The sequence below is a fragment of the Capricornis sumatraensis genome, chromosome 20 (assembly GCF_032405125.1).
Source record: "Capricornis sumatraensis isolate serow.1 chromosome 20, serow.2, whole genome shotgun sequence".
Taxonomy (NCBI): Eukaryota; Metazoa; Chordata; class Mammalia; order Artiodactyla; family Bovidae; genus Capricornis; species Capricornis sumatraensis.
In genome coordinates this window covers 67,909,627-67,931,322 of record NC_091088.1, presented here as the reverse complement: position 1 = coordinate 67,931,322, position 21,696 = coordinate 67,909,627, and the positions used below count along the sequence as shown (strand labels likewise).

The 21,696-nt window shown below is 46.6% G+C and overlaps 1 protein-coding gene across 1 annotated transcript; it reads left to right on the top strand.

The window, feature by feature from the left end:
- Nucleotides 1–12,883: 12,883 nt before the first annotated feature.
- On the top strand, nt 12,884–20,153 carry LOC138096954 (putative killer cell immunoglobulin-like receptor like protein KIR3DP1). Its single transcript, XM_068993182.1, has 10 exons — nt 12,884–12,917; nt 13,059–13,094; nt 14,209–14,475; nt 15,368–15,667; nt 16,746–17,045; nt 18,010–18,060; nt 18,802–18,919; nt 19,265–19,383; nt 19,804–19,856; nt 19,965–20,153. Exons 1-10 carry the CDS (start codon nt 12,884–12,886, stop codon nt 20,151–20,153), a joined length of 1,467 nt encoding a protein of 488 aa, XP_068849283.1.
- The last annotated feature ends 1,543 nt before the right edge of the window (nt 20,154–21,696 follow it).

The window sequence follows — 21,696 nt, the reverse complement described above, 5'->3', positions numbered from 1 at the left end:
TAGGAGTTTCAGCTTCAACACCAGCCCTACCAATGAACACCCAGGACTGATCTCCTTTAGTATGGACTGGTTGGATCTCCTTGCAGTCCAAGGGACTCTCAAGAGTCCTCTCCAACACCACAGCTCAAAAGCATCAATTCTTTGGCGCTCATCTTTCTTTATAGTCCAACTCTCACATCCATACATGACCACTGGAAAAACCATATCCTTGACTAGACGGACCTTTGTTAGCAAAGTAATGTCTCTGCTTTTCAATATGCTATCTAGGTTGGTCATAAGTTTCCCTCAAAGGAGTAAGTCTTTTAATTTCAAGGATGCAGTCACTATCTGCAGTGATTTTGGAGCCCAGAAACCTAAAGTCAGCCACCATTTCCACTGTTTCTCCATCTATTTGCCATGAAGTGATGGGACCACTAAGCAGGCAGCTGTGAGCCAGCGCACTAAGCGCGGGTGGCTGCCAGCCGGTGCACTAAGCGAGGCCGAGAGGAATTACCCCACGTCCAAGGTCAGGGGCAGCGGCCAAGAGTGCCAGGCTGCGATGGCACAGGAACAGCTGAGAGAAGCTACCCAATTCGAGGTCGGGGCGGCAGCTGGGAGGAGCTACCCCGCGTCCGAGGTCAGTGGCAGCCGGGAGGAGACACCCCGCGTCTGAGGTCAGGGGCAGCGTCCGAGAGGAGCTACCCCATGCCCGAGGCCAGGGGCGGCAGCCGGGAGGAGCAACCCCAGGAGCGGTGGCTGCGCGGGCGCAGGAGGACCTAGAGAAGCTATCCCACGTTGAAGGTCAGGAAGGGCAGCGGCAAAATTGCCAGGAGAAATATCAATAACCTCAGATATGCAGATGACACCACCCTTATGGCAGAAAGTGAAGAGGAACTAAAAAGCCTTTTGGTGAAAGTGAAAGAAGAGAGTGAAAAAGTGGACTCAAAGCTCAACATTCAGAAAACGAAGATCATGGCTTCTGGTCCCTTCACTCCATGGGAAATAGATGGAGAAACAGTGGAAACAGTGTCAGACTTTATTTTGGGGGGCTCCAAAATCACTGCAGATGCTGACTGCAGCCATGAAATCAAAAGACGCTTACTCCTTGGAAGAAAAGTTATGACCAACCTAGATAGCATATTCAAAATCAGAGATTACTTTGCCGACTAAGATGCATCTAGTCAAGGCTGTGGTTTTTCCTGTGGTCATGTATGGATGTGAGAGTTGGACCATGAAGAAGGCTGAGCGCCGAAGAATTGATGCTTTTGAACTGTGGTGTTGGAGAAGACTCTTGAGAGTCCCTTGGACTGCAAGGAGATCCAACCAGTCCATTCTGAAGGAGATCAGCCCTGGGATTTCTTTGGAAGGAATGATGCTAAAGCTGAAACTCCAGTACTTTGGCCACCTCATGTGAAGAGTTGACTCATTGGAAAAGACTCTGATGCTGGGAGGGATTGGGGGCAGGAGGAGAAGGGGATGACCGAGGATGAGATGGCTGGATGGCATCACTGACTCGATGGATGCAAGTCTGAGTGAACTCCAGGAGTTGGTGATGGATGGGGAGGCCTGGCGTGCTGCGATTCATGGGGTTGCAAAGAGTCGGACACAACTGAGCGACTGAAGTGAACTGAACTGAAAGGTAAGGAGCAGTGGCTGTACTTTGCTGGAGGAGCCATGAAGAGATACCCCACACCCAAGGTAAGAGAAACCCAAGTATGATGGTAGGTGTTGCGAGAGGCATCAGAGGGCAGACACACTGAAACCATACTCACAGAAAACTAGTCAATGTAATCACAGTAGGACCACAGCCTTGTCTAACTCAATGAAACTAAGCCATGCCTGCAGGGCAACCCAAGTCAGGCGGGTCATAGTGGAGAGGTCTGACAGAATGTGGTCCACTGGAGAAGGGAATGGCAAGCCACTTCAGTATTCTTGCCTTGAGAACCCCATGAACAGTATGAAAAGGCAAAATGATAGGATACCAAAAGAGGAACTCTCCAGGTCAGTAGGTGCCCAATATGCTACTGGAGATCAGTGGAGAAATAACTCCAGAAAGAATGAAGGGATGGAGCCAAAGCAAAACCAATACCCAGCTGTGGATGTGACTGGTGATAGAAGCAAGGTCCAATGCTGTGAAGAGCAATATTGCATAGGAACCTGGAATGTCAGGTCCATGAAGGCAAATTGGAAGTGGTCAAACAGGAGATGGCAAGAGTAAACGTTGACATTTTGGGAATCAGCGAACTAAAATGGACTGGAATGGGTGAATTTAACTCAGATGACCATTGTATCTACTACTGTGTGTAGGAATCCCTCAGAAGAAATGGAGTAGCCATCATGGTCAACAAAAGAGTCCGAAATGCAGTACTTGGATGCAATCTCAAAAACGACAGAATGATCTCTGTTCGTCTCCAAGGCAAACCATTCAATATCACAGTAATTCAAGTCTATGCCCCAACCAGTAATGCTGAAGAAGCTGAAGTTGAATGGTTCTATGAAGACCAACAAGACCTTTCAGAACTAACACCCAAAAAAGATGTCCTTTTCATTATAGGGGACTGGAATGCAAAAGTAGGAAGTCAAGAAACACCTGGAGTAACAGACAAATGTGGCCTTGGAATGCGAAATGAAGCAGGGCAAAGACTAATAGAGTTTTGCCAAGAAAATGCACTGGTCATAGCAAACACCCTCTGCCAACAACACAAGAGAAGACTCTACACATGGACATCACCAGATGGTCAACACTGAAATCAGATTGATTATATTATTTGCAGCCAAATATGGAGAAGCTCTATATAGTCAACAAAAACAAGACCAGGAGCTGACTGTGGCTCAGATCATGAACTCTTTATTACCAAATTCAGACTCAAATTAAAGAAAGTAGGGAAAACCGCTAGACCATTCAGATATGACCTAAATCAAATCCCTTATGATTATACAGTGGAAGTGAGAAATAGATTTAAGGGCCTAGATCTGATAGACAGAGTGCCTGATGAACTACGGAATGAGGTTCGTGACATTGTACAGGAGACAGGAATCAAGACCATCCCCATGGAAAAGAAATGCAAAAAAGCAAAATGGCTGTCTGGGGAGGCCTTAAAAATAGCTATGAAAAGAAGAGAGGAGAAAAGCCAAGGAGAAAAGGAAAGATATAAGCATCTGAATACAGAGTTCCAAAGAATAGCAAGAAGAGATAAGAAAGCCTTCTTCAGTGATCAATGCAAAGAAATAGAGGAAAAGAACAGAATGGGAAAGACTAGAGATCTCTTCAAGAAAATTAGAGATACGAAGGGAACATTTCATGCAAAGATGGGCTCGATAAAGGACAGAAATGGTATGGACCTAACAGAAGCAGAAGATATTAAGAAGAGGTGGCAAGAATACCCAGAAGAACTGTACAAAAAAGATCTTCACAACCCAGATATTCACGATGGTGTGATCACTCACCTAGAGCCAGACATCCTGGAATGTGAAGTCAAGTGGGCCTTAGAAAGCATCACAGGAACAAAGCTAGTGGAGGTGATGGAATTCCAGTTGAGCTGTTTCAAATCCTGAAAGATGATGCTGTGAAAATGCTGCACTCGATATGCCAGCAACTTTGGAAGACTCAGCAGTGGCCACAGGACTGGAAAAGGTCAGTTATCATTACAATCCCAAAGAAAGGCAATGCCAAATAATGCTCAAACTACCACACAATTGCACTCATGTCACACGCTAGTAAAGTAATACTTAAAATTCTCCAAGACAGGCTTCAGCAATACATGAACTGTGAACTTTCAGATGTTCAAGCTGGTTTTAGAAAAGGCAGAGGAACCAGAGATCAAATTGCCAACATCCGCTGGATCATGGAAAAAGCAAGTGAGTTCCAGAAAAACATCTATTTCTGCTTTATTGACTATGCCAAAGCCTTTGACTGTGTGGATCACAAAAAACTGTGGAAAATTCTGAGAGAGATGGGAATACCAGACCACCTATGCTGCCACTTGAGAAATCTGTATGCAGGTCAGGAAGCAACAGTTAGAACTGGACATGGAACAACAGACTGGTTCCAAATAGGAAAAGGAGTATGTCAAGGCTGTGTATTGTCATCCTGCTTATTTAACTTCTATGCAGAGTACATCATGAGAAATGCTGGACTGGATGAAACACAAGCTGGAATCAAGATTGCTGGGAGAAATATCAATAACTTCAGATATGCAGATGACACCAACCTTTATGGCAGAAAGTGAAGAGGAACTAAAAAGCCTCTTGGTGAAAGTGAAAGAGGAGAGTGAAAAAGTTGGCTTAAAGCTCAACATTCAGAAAACGAAGATCGTGGCATCCGGTCCCATCGCTTCATGGGAAGTAGATGGGAAACAGTGCCAGACTTATTTTGGGGGGCTCCAAAATCACTGCAGATGCTGACTGCAGCCATGAAATTAAAAGACGCTTACTCCTTGGAAGAAAAGTTATGACCAACCTAGATAGCATATTCAAAAGCAGAGACATTACTTTGCCGACTAAGGTCCGTCTAGTCAAGGCTATGGTTTTTCCAGTAGTCATGTATGGATGTGAGAGTTGGACTGTGAAGAAAGCTGAGCGCTGAAGAATTGAAACTTTTGAACTGTGGTGTTGGAGAAGACTCTTGAGCATCCCTTGGACTGCAAGGAGATCCAACCAGTCCATTCTGAAGGAGATTAACCCTGGGATTTCTTTAGAAGGAATGATGCTAAAGCTGAAGCTCCAGTACTTTGGCCACCTCATGTGAAGAGTTGACTCATTGGAAAAGACTCTGATGCTGGGAGGGATTGGGGGCAGGAGGAGAAGGGGACGACCGAGGATGAGATGGCTGGATGGCATCATGGACTCGATGGACATGAGTCTGAGTGAACTCCGGAAGTTGGTGATGGACAGGGAGGCCTGGCGTGCTGCGATTCATGGGGTTACAAAGAGTCAGACATGACTGAGTGAATGAACTGAACTGAACTGAACTGATGGGACCAGATGCCATGATCTTCGTTTTCTGAATGTTGAGCTTTAACCCAACATTTTCGCTCTCCTCTTTCACTTTCATCAAGAGGCTCTTTAGTTCTTCTTCACTTTCCGCCAAAAGGGTGGTGTCATCTGCATAGCTGAGGTTATTGATATTTCTCCCAGCCATCTTGATTCCAGCTTGTGCTTCCTCCAGCCCAGCGTTTCTCATGATGTACTCTGCATATAAGTGAAATAAGCAGGGTGACAATATACAGCCGTGATGTACTCCTTTTCCTATTTGGAACCACTCTGTTTTTCCATGTCTAGTTCTAACTATCGCTTCCTGACCTGCATATGGGTTTCTCAAGAGGCAGGTCAGGTGGTCTGGTGTTCCCATCTCTCTCAGAATTTTCCACAGTTTATTGTGCTCCACCCAGTCAAAGGCTTTGGCATAGTCAATAAAGCAGATATAGATATTTTTCTGGAACTCACTTGCTCTTTTGATTATCCAGCGGATATTGGCAATTTGATCTCTGGTTCCTCTGCCTTTTCTAAAACCAGCTTGAACATCTGAAAGTTCACAGTTCATGTATTGTTGAAGCCTGTCTTGGAGAATTTTAAGTATTACTTTACTAGCGTGTGACATGAGTGCAATTTCGCGGTAGTTTGAGCATTATTTGGCATTGCCTCTCTTTGGGATTGGTATGAAAACTGACTTTTTCCAGTCTTGTGGCTACTGCTGAGTCTTCCAAAGTTGCTGGCATATCGAGTGCAGCACTTTCACAGCATCATCTTTCAGGATTTGAAATAGCTTAACTGGAATTCCATCACCTCCACTAGCTTTGTTCGTAGTGATGCTTTACCACACACACACGGAAAATGGGCCATTTAACATTTGTGTGCTCTCTCGTTCCAGGTCTTCTGAGAACATTCAGGCTCAACAAGTTACTTTTCTACTCCCAATCGAAAGTAGACACAAAGGAAGACTATCATTTCCATCACTTGTTAATGGGTTTTTGCCTTATTAAGGGGCAATTTTAATATGGAAAATCCACATAAATCATTTAGAATGCTAGTTGACACACTCATATTGGAATAATTGAAGATCAAGAATTATCTTTTTAATTAAAAAAATTAAATTTAAACTCTAATTTCCTTTTTCTCTATAGCTGCTAATAAAATATGACCATCATAAATGTTTTTATCATAGAGTCTCTTGCTTGTATATTCCATTTTTCTAAAAAATAAACTCATCATCCTTGAACAGTGGACAGCAACTGACATGACCACCACCAACTCCCCCCTCAGTAAGTGCCTGTGTCCCCAGGGTTCTGTGGAATGTTCTTTTCTCTCTAGAATGTACTCACTCCTCCCCCATGGCGCTCCACCTCCTCAAGCAGCTGTTCCCTCAAGTACAGTGTAGACGTTGTTGTTGTTGTTCAGTCACTAAGTCATGTGTGACTTTTGCAACCCCATGGACTGCAGCATGCCAGGCTTCTCTGTCCTTCACTATCTCCCAGAGTTTGCCCAAAGTCAAGTCCATTGAGTCCATGATGTCATCCAACCGTCTCATCCTCTGTCACCCTCTTCTCTTGCCCTCAATCTTTCCCAGCATCAGGGTCTTTCCCAATAGTCAGTTCTTTGCATCATGTGGTCAAACTATTGCCGCTTCAGCTTCAGCATCAGTCCTACCAACGAATATCCTCAGGGTTGATTTCCTTTAGGATTGATAGGTTTGATCTCCTTGCTGTCCAAAGGACTCTCGAGAGTCTTGCCCAGCACCACAGTCTAAAAACATGTTCTTCAGTGCTCAGTCTTCTTTATGTCCAACTCTCACATCTGTATATGCCTACTAGAAAACCACAGCTTTGACTATACGGACCTCTGTTGGCACACTGCTTTCTAATATACTGTATAGGTTTGTCACAGCTTTTCATCCAAGGAGAAAGGTCTTTTAATTTTATGGCTGCAGTTACTATCCGCAGTAATTTTGGAGCCCAAGAAAAGAAAATCTGCCACTGTTTTCACTTTTTTCCAAATTTTTTTTTTTTTTTGCTTTGAAGTGCTTGGACCAGAGTTCAGGAGCTTCATTTTTTTTTTAATGTGTACAGTGTAGACATGGAGCCCAGTTATCCTCATATTTCTTCTTTTAAAAAAATAATTGATTATCAGCATTTGATGCTCGCATTCTGCAGAATCTTAAGTTCTTCAAGCACCTACAGAGGATGGGTTTACCTGGGTCATGGGTGTATTTCTTCTATATAGCATCAATGTCTGGTACAGAGTAGGTGCTCTGCAATAATTTATGAACTGACCCAAGATGAGAAGTAAATTCCATTTCTGGATGAGACTGGGAAAATAAAATTCTGAGTCCTATTTGGAGCCAGACTGTCCAGGGCTGACTCAGGACGAGAACCCAGGTCCCACCGTCTAGAGCAGGCGGTCAGACCAGGCAGAAAGAGAAAGAGGTGAGACCTCAGGTTGGGACTAGATGCCTCCTGAGCCCTGTCTGGAGACATCAGAGCCAGGTCCACAGAGGGGCCGCCCCCTTGCAGTGGGCCCACGGCCGTGGGAACCCCGAGAGGCTGCAACACCCTCCAGGGACCACATCCTGTTTGACCTCTAGGGCCCTGTGGTCTCCTCATCTGTTCAGGGCGGGGGTGGGGTGGCTGGGCGCTCAGAGCTGCAGACATGCCTTCCATCCCCTCTGTGCTTCTCTGCCTCGGCCAGATGTGCAGGGCAGGGAGTGGACCGCAAAAGGGCACAGGATGCCCACCCCGCCCCCAGTTCACAGGAACCTCAGGGCTTGGGCAGCTGTAGGGGCCAGGGATCCTGACGGGGAGACAAACAACCCATGCTTTCAGTGGCAAATCTCTCACTTCCAGGGCTGAGTCTGGGCCAGAGGACCCCAAACCCTGCAGGTGAATCCTCGCAGGGCTCCAGAGACCCATGTCTCACTTGAGCCCTGGGAACTTGTTGGGGGGTGAGGTGGGGGCACTGGGATTCTAGAGTCATGCTGGTGAAACCTGGAAGGGTTCCTGAGCTGAGCTGTGCAGTGAGTGGTGGGGAGGTCCTGGGACTCAGCCTCTGACTTCCTTCCAGGGACCTCCCACAAACTCATCATCTGGGCTGAGACTCTTTTGGACAGCTCAGGGTGCCCATGTTAATACACCGTATGCAGAGCTGGAATGTAAGAGTGAGCACACAGACCATCAGGGAGTATGCTGCAGCTGGCCTGCACTATTTGGAGAAGGAAATGGTGATGCATTCCAGTATTCTTGCGTGGAAAATCCCATGAACACTGGAACCTACAGCCTATAGTGCATAGGGTTGTAAAGAGTCGGACACGACTGAGTGACTTCATTTTCTTTCATTTCATTTTAAAATTTATTTATTTCACTGGTTCCATTTTTAATCTCATCAAATACATATTTTATTGAAGTGTAGTTGACTTGCAATGTTTCAGGTGCACAGAAAGGTGATTTTCAGTGATAGAAACATGTGTACATTATTTTTAAGATTATTCTCCATTTTAGGTTATTACAAGATATTGACTATAGTTCCCCGTGCTATACAGTAAATCTTTGTTGCTTGTTGCATATCTGTATTTTTTAATTAGAAATCTAGCATTGTATTCATACCTCTATTTTTAAATTTATGGTATATTTCACCTCAGTGTTATGCTACACTGAGAGTGAAAGCATGATGCCAAAATCCCACCATGTCCATGATAAAAGTAAATGGAAAACAATGGCAATGTTAATTGTGGGAGGAAATTGAATAGCATTATGTTACTGGTGGGCTTTCCTGGTGATTTAGATGATAAAGAATCTGCCTGCAATGCAGGAGACCTGAGACGAACCCTTGGTTGGGAAGATCTCCTGGAGAAGGAAATGGCAACCCACCCCAGCATTCTTGCCTGGAGAATCCCCATAGACAGAGGAGCCTGGCGGATTACAGCCCATGGGATCACAAAGACTCAGACACGACTGTGGGACTAAAACTATTCTCAAGGCTCTGGACCTGAAAGGTATAGTACTTGCCATTCGTAAAGTGATAAAAAGTGGCAGAACAGACAGAAGCTCTTGTCTTGTCAAGGACTTAGAGGGACATTATGAGCAGACCTGCATGGACAGCTTCAAGAACAAAGGATTCCAGGATTAAAAGATTCCACAGTGCAGGGGATGTAAGGACAGCGATGGCTGGTCCACGCTGATGTGTGGCGGAAGCCATCACAGTGCTGCAATGTCCTTAAATTAAAAATAAATAAATTAAGGGGGAAAAAAGGGTGGTCCAGTGGTTGGGAATCTGCCTGCCCATGTTGGGGACACGGGCCCGATCCCGAGATCGGGAAGATTCCACGTCTCAGTGCAGTTAAGCCCGTGGGCCACAAGCCCATGTGCTTAGAGTGAGTGCTCCACAACAAGAGAAGCCACGGCAATGAGAGACCCTGCACCACAGCAAAGAGCAGCCCCCTTCCCACACCTAGAGAAAGCCTGTGCACAGCGACGAAGAGCCAGCAAAGACGTTAACTAGTTAATTAAAACACTGCAACAACCAGCCACACTTCCTCCCCTTTTAGTGTGTGTGTGTGTGTGTGTGTGTGTGTGTGTAAGTGTGGAAGTGTGAGTTCACATGTGGGTATTTAATCGATATTGTTCTCCCTTCTTCTTGGAATTTTCTTCCCCAAGGGCTAGGGTTATTTTACATTCAGTAAACACTGTTGGACCATCCCTCTCACTCCCCAAAAAGCCCATCTAACTCAGGCAAGATGATTCTGTGGGGCACAAGTTCGCCATCTCGTTGGTCTGCTGGCTTTCCAAATAAAGTCACTATTCCTTTCCTGAAGACCTCATCACTCTGTCCCTTGACAAGCAAACTGAGGTTGGACTCAGAGCACATTCATGAGACATTAGCAGAGGTGTTGTTGATTTTAGATGAAATCCGTAGACGTCAGTCTCACAATTGATATCTGTGGTTTAAAAGAAAATACGCAGATGGCCAGCAGGCATATGAATCTGCTCAGCATTGCTAATTAGTAGAGAAAGGTAAATTGACACTGCAAGGAGGTACCACCTCATACCGATCAAAATGGCCATCATTAGACAGTAGATGAATAATAGATGCTGGAGAAGGTGTGGAGAAGAGGGAAACCCTCTTACACTCTTGGGGGAATGGCAACCAGTGCAGCCACTGTGGAAAACAGTATGGCAGTTCCTCCAAAAGAGTAAAAACAGAGTTTCCATATGATCCAACAATTCCAGTCCTGTGCACATATCTGGAAAAAAACTATACCTTAAAAAGATTCATGCACCCCTATGTTCATAGCAGCAAAACTTACAATAGCCAAGACATGGGAACAGCCTAATTGTCCATCAACAGATGAATGGATAAAGAAGATGTATATGCTTATACACACAGAGAATGGAACACCACTCAGACACTTATACACACCAGGAATGGAATATCACCCAGACGTTTAAAAAATGAAATCATGCCATTTGCAGCAGCATGTATGGACCTGGAGTTTAACATATTAATGGAAGCAGACAGAAAGACAAAGACAATTTTCATGTGATATCACCCATATGTGGATCTAAAAGGAACATATCAATGAAACAGGAACAGACACACAGACATAGAGAACAGGCTTGTGGTTGCCAAGGAGGGAAGGACTGGGAGCTTGGGATGAGCAGATGCAATCTATTTATACATAGACTTGATAAAGAATGAGGTCCTACAGTATGGCACAGGGAATTCTATTCGGTATCTTGCCATAAATCATAATGGAAAAGAATATATATGTTGAGCTGAATCAATTTGTTGTATGGCAGAAATGAACTATGCTTCAATAATTTTTCTTAATTTTTAAAAATTTGTGGTTTTAATATCTGCAATGCAACACTACATGGCAGTAAAAATGCACAAACTGAAATGACAAAAATATAGATCAATTCTGAAACATGATAGTAGGTAAAAGATTTTAAGAAGGGTGACTGTACTATTACCTCATTACATACATATGATCAAGAGGGCCCAGATTTATTACTTAGAGAGCATCACTAATGTTAACAACCCTCACCCCCAGCACAATGGTGTGGAGTCGTTGCCCTTACTGAGTTTCTTTCCTGTCTATGAACAACAGCTGAACTGGGTGTATGTCTGCCCTTGGCCTTCTGAAAGAGCTAGGCCATTTTGTCCCAGTTTGGAGTTGATTGTCGTGGACACGCCCCTCCCTCAAAATTCTGGAGCTTGGAAGTCTCTACTTCACTTACTTTGAGTTCGTGTGAGTATCTAGGAAGCAAGGTTGTCCACCTGTTGAGGCACAACAAATCCCCCTCCCAAAAAAACACTACAGCCACCTTTACACACATTATCTTTGTGTACATGCGTGGTTCTTAGATTGGAAAGGGAGGAAGAGAGAGAAACAGAGAGAGTGTTGTGTATGCAAAGTCTCCACTCACAGTCACGAAATGATTTCAGAAGAAGAGTCAGAGAAAGACAAATATCACATGAGGTCGCTTATTTGTGACATCTAAAAAAATGAAGTTGTTTACAAAACAAACTCACAGAGAATGAATTTATGGTTACCAGGAGCGATAGTGTCAGGGGGAGGTTATATTGTAAGTTTGGGATTGAAGTATACACACGGTTACATTAAAAATGGATGACCAACAAGGACCTACTGTATAAAACAGAGAATTCTACTTAATATTCTGTAACTACCTAAGTGGGAAAAGAATTTGAAAAGCAACAGATACATGTATCTGTATAACTGAATCACTTTGCTGTACACCTGAAACTAACACAGTTAGTTCCTTAATCACATATACTACAATGCAGAATTTTTTCATATTTTCAAAGAGCCATAATATGCATGTCTGTTCCTCTCCTAAGCATGCAGAATAAAAGTCTCTGTTCAGTTCAGTTCAGTTCAGTTGATCAGTCGTGTCCGACTCTTTGCGACCCCATGAAGTGCAGCACGCCAGGCCTCCCTGTCCATCACCAACTCCTGGAGTTCACTCAGACTCATGTCCATCGAGTCCGTGATGCCATCCAGCCATCTCATCCTTGGTCGTCCCCTTCTCCTCCTGCCCCTAATCCCTCCCAGCATCAGAGTCTTTTCCAATGAGTCAACTCTTCGCATGAGGTGGCCAAAATACTGGAGTTTCAGCTTTAGCATCATTCCTTCCAAAGAAATCCCAGGGCTGATCTCCTTCAGAATGGACTGGTTGGATCTCCTTGCAGTCCAAGGGACCCTCAAGAGTCTTCTCCAACACCACAGTTCAAAAGCATCAATTCTTCAGTGCCCAGCTTTCTTCACAGTCCAACTCTCACATCCATACATGACCACTGGAAAAACCATAGCCTAGACTAGATGGACCTTTGTTGGCAAAGTAATGTCTCTGCTTTTGAATATGCTATCTAGGTTGGTCATAACTTTCTTTCAAAAGATTAAGTGTCTTTTAATTTCATGGCTGCAGTCAGCATCTGCAGTGATTTTGGAGCCCAGAAAAATAAAGTCTGACACTGTTTCCACTATGAATGAGTCCTTAATTGGCAACCTGCACTGAGCCTGACATACGAGGTGGGAACATGTGGTTTCTCTTCTGTGAAGAGTTAAGGTTAATGAGATTTATCATGAGCTTGGGAAAAGCTTCCTGCATGCTACACACTGAAGCACAGTTACTGCTTCCTAAAGGCAGCAAGATCTGTTTGAATCCTCTTACGCTGATAGCGTTTAGAGAAACAAAAAGTGACGATCGGGCCATGAGGCGTGCCCAGTGCTGTGGCTCAGGTCAGACTTCCATCCCTGGCGTGAGGAGAGGCTGGCCATCCTCCCATGTGACATGAGCCAGACTGACTGTACCAACAGCACCGCCCGCCTTCCGCATCCTGTGACTCAGTCAGCTTTGCTCAGTTCTGCCTCCTGTCTCACAGAAGCAGAGCCATGTGCCCCACACTCCTCAGCTTCCTGAGTCTCGGTGAGTCCAGAAGACATGGCCATAGAGGGTTATGGTGGAAATTAGGAGGTCTTCACACCACTGACCAGGTTCCCTGGATGAGGGTGCAAGGAGCATGGGGTCCATCAGGACAAGCCATCTCTGACGGGGTTTTCCTTCTAGGATTGTGTGTGAGTCTGAGGATCCGGGCAGCTGCGGGTGAGTCCTCCCCATCCCTTATTTCTGTGTTGAGCAGAGGAGTTGGGGCTGATGCAGATGACACTAGGGGCTGGGGTGAGCCCCCTGTCAGTACAGTGAGAGCCGCAGGCCCTGTGGATTCCAGGTCCTCCTATTGGCCTTGATACTCATCTTCACTCTCCCCAGAGGTTAGCCCAGCTCTGGACTCTGGACCTGAAGGCACAGTGTGAAGTCTGGGAGCTGGGAGCTAGGCCCAGTGAGTGCCATTTCTATCATGAGAGGGGAGCAAGAGGCTGCAGCCCACAGACCCTCCCCTACAAGGTGGCTCGTGGCATCTCCAACCGGCCCTTAACAACAGGATCTGCAGGACCGCCCACTAGACCTGACCCCAGGGAAGGGTCTGGCTATCAGGCAGGGCCACCTGGACCTTCTCACACATTTGAGCCAGGTTCAAGGTTTACCTCCTTCTTTGCAGGCAAGTGGCTTTCTCACTGCTTAGTTGTGTTAGTGTTAGTCGCTCGTGTCCGACTCCTTTCGACCCCACGGACTGTAGCTCACCAGGCTCCTCTGTCCAAGGGATTCTCCAGGCAAGAATATGGAGGGGGTTGCCATTTCCTTGTCCAGGGGATCTTGCCAACTCAGGGACTGAACCCTGGTCTCCTGACTTGCAGGAAGATTCTTTACCGTTTTGAGCTACAACAAATGCAACAGGGAAGTCCTTTCGCTTCTTGTCCATGCATCAGTTTTTCTGTGGTGTTTTATTTTGCCTTCATTGTACAACTTGTGGGATCTCAGTTCCCTGATCAGAGATTCAACTTGGGCCCTTGGCAGAGAAAGTGCCAAGTCCTAACCACTGGACCACCCAGGAATCCCCAGGTTTTTTGTGTTTTGAGGGAAAGTTATTCACATTTTGTCAACCCAAAGAGTGATTCATGTCCTGAGAATCTCCATGATGTTTATCCTGGGTTGACTGTGTCTCTGTCTGTCCTCAGGCCCAAGGAGTCCTTGAGCATTAGGGTGATACAGTTAGGGGAGGAAAATTCGAAGAATTATAGGGGAAGCCCACCCACGAGGGCAGTGGGGAGAGCTGACCGTTCCTATTTTCTTCTCAAAGCCTGTGCCTCTTCTCTCCTAGGTAAATATGAGAAGCTGTCTTTGTCCGCCTGGCCAAGCCCCGTGGTTCCCTTAGGACAGAATGTGACTCTTTGGTGTCACTCCCGTTCTCCACTTAAGAGATTCAGACTGTTCAAAACAGATGGGAAACGGCGTTTGCCTAAGCTCCAGGGACATTATTTCAACAACTTCACCCTTGGCCCAGTGACCAGAGAACATGCCGGGTCCTACACGTGTTCTGAAGCCGACTGGTCCGCACTCAGTGACCCCCTGCAGATTGTGGTCACAGGTAGGAGGGGTCCAGCCCAGCCCAGGACACCCGTGCCTGCAGGCAATGCTACCCTAGGTACACGTGCCCGTGCAGCCCAAGACTTCCTCAGGATCCCCAGCCAGGACCGGACCAGGGACAGAGAACCCACTCTCAGAGTTTGAACTCAGGGTGTTGAATAGAGGGATGGGGTGCCCCAGTGCAGGAAGGAGGAGCCTCCCTAGGCATTAGTTAGACAGGATGCTGCCACTGCCTGCCAGCAGGGAGGATGGGGAATGACCCTGATCCAGCACCTGCCACCCAGTAGGGAGCTGTAATCCCATATGAAGGAGCTGGAGCCCCAGGGAGGAGCCCCAGGAAAGTCTCCAGAGGCATGAGGTGGGGTCACAGGTGGGGAAATGTTCCCTCTTTTCTCCATCTCCATCCCAACGTCCTGCAGTCACCGCCCACATTCTAGATGAGTGTGAAGGGAGCCAGGGTATGCATCCTCAGGCCCACCCCAGCCCCCACCACGCATATTAGGGATGGGATGAAGCTGAGAGCATGGCAACCCGCTCCAGTATGCTCAGCTGGAGAATCCCGTGAGCAGAGGAGCTGGGCTGGCTACAGTCCATGGAGCTGCACAGAGTCGGGCTCAACTGAAGGGACGGAGTGTGCGTGCGTGAGGCTGAGAGCAGACCCAACAGCTGAAGAGCTTAGAATAAACAGAGGGGGCTGTGGTCTGGAGGAAGAGAAGCATGAGCCAGAAAGAAGAGCATGAGCCAGAGCCCGAGAACAAGGCTAAAGAGAATGCAACAGGACACACAGGGAGGGTGACTGACTCCACTGGTAAATGGGGAGGAGATTTACACCTTCAGACGTCAGGGGAAGCACCGAGGTGACTCACTGAAGCTCACAACCTCTTTGCTCCTAGGTGTGTCCACAAAACCCGCCATCTCAGCCCACCCAGGGCCCCTCGTGCAGGTGGGAGAGAATGTGACCCTCCGCTGTCACTCACTGCTGTGGTTTGACAACTTTACCCTCCACCAAGAAAACAGCACAGGGCTATCTCAGAGACGTGGACAGATGCTCACTGGCGGGTATGCCGCAGCTGACTTCATCATTGGCCCCATGACTTTGGCGAGTGTGGGCACCTACAGATGCTACGGCTCTCTCAGACACTCCCCCTATGAGTGGTCAGCCCCCAGCGACCCTGTGGACATCATCATCACAGGTGAGTGTGGCCAGCCAGTCCCTTCTGCTCTCTGTGTCACAGAAGGTCTGGTGTCCAGTCCAGCATCAGTACCGGGAGAGAATGACAGGCGTGCAGAGACACTCACAAACTCAGGAGAGGGAACAAACCAGAGAGAAGAGGTGTGAAAGCAGAAGGGAAAAGAGAACAGAGTCCCTGCTGTGTGCTAAGGGGAAGACACAGCCGGTGACAGAGCGAAGGAGCGAGAACGTGAAAGAACGACCAACGGAGAAAAATGCACCAGAGCAGGGACGCAGGCAGTTCCCTGTTTAGGCAGCCACTGATGGGTGGTTAAGGGGTTGGTTTCCCACTTTCAGAGCTCCCTTCCACTGTCAGCAGCACATTGCGGTATCAGACACCCTGCAGTCCCGCCCCTGGTTGTTGAGATGAAGGTTGACACCCTGAAGTTGCTCAGCCTCTCAGTTTAACCTGTCCTGCACAAAGAGGAGGGGAGTAGTCCCTCCAACCCTCCCTGCTAAGGAGTTCCTTCCAGCCCCTGTGGGTGGGCAGGGCAGCACTGACACTCCCTCAAGAAAGAGGTGGTCAAAGATTCTGTGAGATTCTGGCAATTTTCACTCCCTAATCTCTTCTTCTGGGTCAATGCCGTGTTTTCTTTTGGCCCCAGCAGTAGTTAGTAGTCTGTTTATTTAGTAGTAGTTTGTCTATTTCAAGATAATGGCACATCTGGTTGATTTTTAAAATTTATTTTATCTTATTACGTTTGTTGAAGTTAGTTGAATTGAGATGTTGTTAATTTCTGTTGTATAACAGAGTGATTCGGTTTTTCATATACATATATTCTTTCTTTAAAAAAGAACATTAAATGACAATCCATTTTAAAAATTATTTACTATTTTAAAAGGATTTTAAACAACACCCCATATTTAAAGTTATTCTGAATTTTTCCCTGTGCTGAGTATCTGTTACTGTGAGTCTTTCTCTCCTGGCGGCGGGCAGCCTTCTCACTTCGGCGCTTCTCTTGTTGCACACTTCCGGCTTTAGTCCTCTATTTAGGACTCGAGTCACTTTGTGCTCTGAGATCAAGGTCTCCTCCTTCCAGGTCTCTCCAGGAAACCCTCTCTCTCAGCCCCGGAGGGCCCCGTGGTGAGGTCAGGAGAGAACGTGACGTTGGTCTCCAGCTCCAAGAGTGACCTTGACCAGTTCCATCTGCTCAGGGAGGGGGAGGAATTTGGGCACCTCCTCGCTGGGGTGCAGGGCCCCTTTGGAGCACTCCCAGCAGAGTTCCCTCTGGGTCCTGGGACCCCAGCCCACAGCGGGGTCTACAGGTGCTACGGCTCCTTCACTCACTCTCCCTACTCGTGGTCAGACTCCAGCGACCCACTGTTCCTGTCTGTCACAGGTGAGGAACCGCTTCCTGGACCATGCTTTGTTCTTCCTGTTCAGTCACTATGTTGTGTCCAACTCTTCACCACCCTGTGGACTGTGGCACAACAGACTCCTCTGTCCTTCACTATCTGCTCCTCATGGATCACAGCCTTGTAGTGGTGAAGGGGCCTTCATACATCAGGGAAGCTATGAGCCAGTCATGCAGGCCCACCCAAGCCTGAAGGGTCATAGTGAAGAGTCCTGACTAAAGGTGGTCCCCTGGAGGAGGAAATGGCAACCCATTCCAGTATTCTTGCCTGGATAACCCATGAAGCGTCCCATGTTTACAACACACTAAATCTCATTGCGGTGTCAAGAAGGCTGTTTGGCTTTTCCCATAATATCTTACTGTATCACTGAGCTCCTCAAGGGCTCCATGCTGGTGCCAGGGGACCTTAGGGCTTCTGGAGAAATGGAAGCAATGAGAACCAGAGAGGAAGAGAGATGGTAGATGGCATCTCAGCCCTTTTCCACCTCCTATATGGATGCTTCACACCCGAGTCCTATCTATCCAGGCAAATAAAGAAAAGGGTCAGGGTAGACCCAGGAGGAGGAGAGGCTGGGCTCATTCGGGAGGATCCGAGATGCATCGGCCCCTTGCTCTTAGTGTTTTCCCAGTAGCACCTCTGACATACAGGTGATTTCCCAGTTAAGGAGCATAGACACTCATTCCAGGAGCAGAGAGGATGTCTCTAGCTTACAGCTGTCTTTCACCACCTGGCATATCCTTCCCACCTCTTTCCACCATCTCTTCTCCAGGATGGAGGGTCTACTCAGTGCATTCACAGGAAGGAACCAGAGGCTCTCCCCTCCCCCATCAGTGCTCTGAGGGATGACAGAGTCAAGGACAGGCAGGAGGTCAACCTTCCAGAAACAACAGTCCTCCTTTGGTGGGGTGAGGAAGGTTACTGTTCACCCCTTCTGTGTTTCTCCCCTAGGATCCACTACAAGTACTTGCCCATCAACCATGGATGCACACACCACAGAAGGTAAGCAAGACGGTCTCCTGTCTCAGCAAATTTCTGAGAGGACAGAGGGTTCCTGTGTGAATGTTGGTTCTACCACCTCCCAGCTCTGTGACTTTGGGCTCCTCAATGTTCCTGTCACGTCAGCGTTTGAGATCATGGTCTGTATTAGAACCAGAGGGGACACTGAGTTTCTGATTCTCTGGGACTGGGAATTTCTACATTGAACAAAGCGAGACAGAGTGACTTGACCCCATGCTTAAGGGAGCTGCTCAACCTCACTCAACAAGCATCTTTGGGAAGGATGGGGGGCAAGGGGAGGATTTTAGGGAGCACCTTCAGTATGTGCTATTCCTCTGCTAGAGTTTTATGAACTGAACATTCCACAGTTCAGAAACAGAAGTGTCATGTCTTCTTGAGGATCCCATTCCAGGCATCTGTGGATGGAGGGGGAAATATATGGAGGATTAAAGCAGATCAGTTCATGCAAAAGCACCATGTCTTGTAATATGGGCAGCAGAGGAAAACTGCATGGGAGCCCGGGGGACCTGGTTTCAGACCACTGCTGGTCTTGCATGGCCTCCTTACTCCATCCCCTGCTAGCATCTCTCCCAGATGCTTTGGTGCCTCCTGGGAAGTGGAGACCATACTGATCAGATTGAGAGCTGCTGACACACTTTGACACAAGGATACAATAACTCCTGTGTGTTTGGGCAGGCTGTATGCAACGAATAACCAGACCTTCTTCCGTTGGCTTGTTGGCAGAAGCACGGCTTCCTCAAGGCCACTCCAGCCAGCTGCACCTTCTCCTGAGGCTCTCCGTAGCCTTCATCTGTACCAGCATCTTCCTCGCTGTTCTTGTCTGTCACTGGTTACCCACAGAGTAAGTATGAAGAGCCAGACTGTTGCTGTTATTCTACCCACAATCGTAAGTCTGAAGGAGGGAAGCACAGCGTCATCTGACCCAGGGGGAGGTGGGCTCATAGCAGAGAATGGCGCTTTCACTTCCTGTAGGTTAAAAACTAATTTCCATTGTTGTAATCCCTGAGGGAATATCTTCCAGAGGACAATGGAACCGTGTTCTTTTTATGAAAATATGTGTTAATTTATTTATTTATTTTTTACTTTACAATATTGTATTGGTTTTGCCATACATCAACATGAATCTGCCATAGGTATACACGTGTTCCCCATCCTGAAACCCCTCCCTCCTCCCTCCCTGTACCAGCTGCATCAGGTCTCAGCTGCAGCATGGGGGATCCTCATTGCAGTGCTCGGGTGCAGTTCAAGGCTCCAGAGCTCATGGGCTCAGCAGTTGCAGCATTGAGGATAGTTGCTTCAAGGCATGTGGGATCTCAGTTCTCCCACCAGGGACAGAACCCATGCTCCCTGAACTGGAAGGTGGACTCTAAATCCCTGGGCCACCAGGGACATCCAAGCCCTGTTCTTCCTTTCAATCACATCTGTTCTTCTCCCCTTTATGATCTTGGGAATCTGCTGATACGCATTAGAGGATGGTCCATAACAGAAGATGTAGGATGGGCTCTGTGGGTTTGTACAGATTCCTGAGAGAGTCCGTCAGTGGCTGGGCTTATATATGGGATGGTTGTGTTTTGTTTTGGTTTTTTTTCTTTAATTTAGTGGAGTAGACAGACTCAGCAACCTGGGGAACACCGCTGCTTTTTGGCTTTGATGTCCCCACCAAAGATATGGAGGTCTAGAAGAATCCCCCCCACCCCAAGAGCCTTGACTCTCTTCCATTCGCAGATGTTGCCATCACGGAAGGAGAGCCCAAGGAGGAGAGAACAGTGAACGACGAGGTGGATCCTCCCAGCCCAAACCCTTGTCATAGCCCGAGCCCCTCCAATGCCCAATGCTCCAGCCTTCGAAGATCGCATTTCATTCTATCATTCACGTCTTCTGCTCAGGACCCATCAGCAGAGGATGTGATATTCGTCCACTTGAACCACAGGACCCTCTCTGAGAGACTGTTCACTCCCACTCCCCTAAGCCCCATGCACCTCTTTGCCGAGACCAGTATCTATGAGGAATTCGATGTAAACCAAGACCATGCTGACCCTGACCTGGCCCCATCCTTTGAGCACACAGAGTTATAAATTGAAGAACTAGATCTCTTTTTAAAGGGGTTCCTCCGTGGGTACTCCTTCTCCTCCTCCAAAGCAGCCCAGCAGCTCTGAGTTGAACAGTGGAGTCCAAGAATTATAGGATCGTCTTCAAGAATCCCACCACCTCTTAGTAATCCCCTGGCTATTCTAACACTCTATTTTAACTATCTAACCTTTTGGGAGAAGGTATTCTAATCAATTGCACATACAGGGTAGGTTACCATGGTCATCCTACTTTTTTGAAAATTCCAGTAAAGCATAAAAATTTGTAAGTTGAGACTTCAAATTATTCAGTTTAAAATAAAAGAAAGCCATTTAAAAAAAAAAAAAAACCTCTGTTCAGTAATAGTTTACAAGGATGAACTTGTTTACAAGATAGAAACACACTTGTACACTTGGAAAACTGCCGGGGTCCAGCCCCAGTGGATCCAGGGTAATTCGAAGAGGAAACGGAGTAGGCATCCTAGGAAAAAACTTATTTAATTACAGATATAGAGAGAGCTTAGAAACGGATAGTGTAGTAGGAAATATTAGTGGAGAAAAAGAGGCTGAATAATTTGGTTTACGTGGAATACCAATCACCACCTACGTAGGCCACAAGCGTCTTTCCGTTCTCCCGAAGGAGAGGAGGGACTGAGGCCTCCCCGGTCCAATCTTAGAAACCCAGGCAAAGTTAGCAGGCCTGATGAGTACCCACGTACCAGATGGGAATTCAGCCAGAAGGGGAAAGAACGACACGGGGGAATCAGTCTTTGCAGAAACTGATCCCATTTCTTTATTTTTCAGGTTTGCTTATATACTTTTTGTTATACATAGGGATGAATACAGACACGCGGGGGTCAGCAGACCTGACCCTTGTCACAATCAGGTGCTTCATATAAAATTATACAAAGGTCTTATGGGTTTTACATCATCTTCTGGCCATGAGGCCTGCTGACATTTTATGGCCCTTTCTGATAACAGTCAGTCCACCAGAAAACTTATTTTTTCCAGGGGTGATTTTTTCTTAAACCAAGCGCCACCCTCCAAATAAAGTTGCATTCCTATAGGGTGAGGGTGTAGTGGATTACAATCAAGAAAGGAATTTACTTAGCCTAAAGTTTAACATGATTAATCTTAAAGATTCATACTTATTTCTCCTATATGCTAGTTATATTCATTATAAGGACAAGGAATATGGAGATTTAGCAGCAAACATCAGCCCAACAAATGAAAACCCTTCATCAGTGTTCCCCTTAAGATCTATTTAGTCTTAAGATAGTGATAAAGTTACATTTTTACATATCAAGGACACAGTGATTTATAACAAAGTACAGTGATCTATAACAAAGGAGAAAATTCATTAACTCAAAAAGTCTAGTATTGCTAACATCAAAAACTACTATATTTGCTTTTCTATATTCCAAATACATTGATTAATATATTCCCAGGTGCCTAAGGATATGGAGGCCTGGTGGCAATCATTGACTCAACAATGACAAAAGCCCTATGCTAATTAAGACTTTTAAAATACTCCAAACTCCAATACTCCAAT

Bases quoted from the DNA above. Each gene is read 5' to 3' on its own strand.
- LOC138096954 (XM_068993182.1), top strand. From the start codon at position 12,884: ATGTGCCCCACACTCCTCAGCTTCCTGAGTCTCG. The intron at 12,918-13,058 runs GTGAGTCCAGAA...TTTTCCTTCTAG, and splicing joins CCTCAGCTTCCTGAGTCTCG to GATTGTGTGTGAGTCTGAGG. The intron at 18,061-18,801 runs GTAAGCAAGACG...GCTTGTTGGCAG, and splicing joins GGATGCACACACCACAGAAG to AAGCACGGCTTCCTCAAGGC.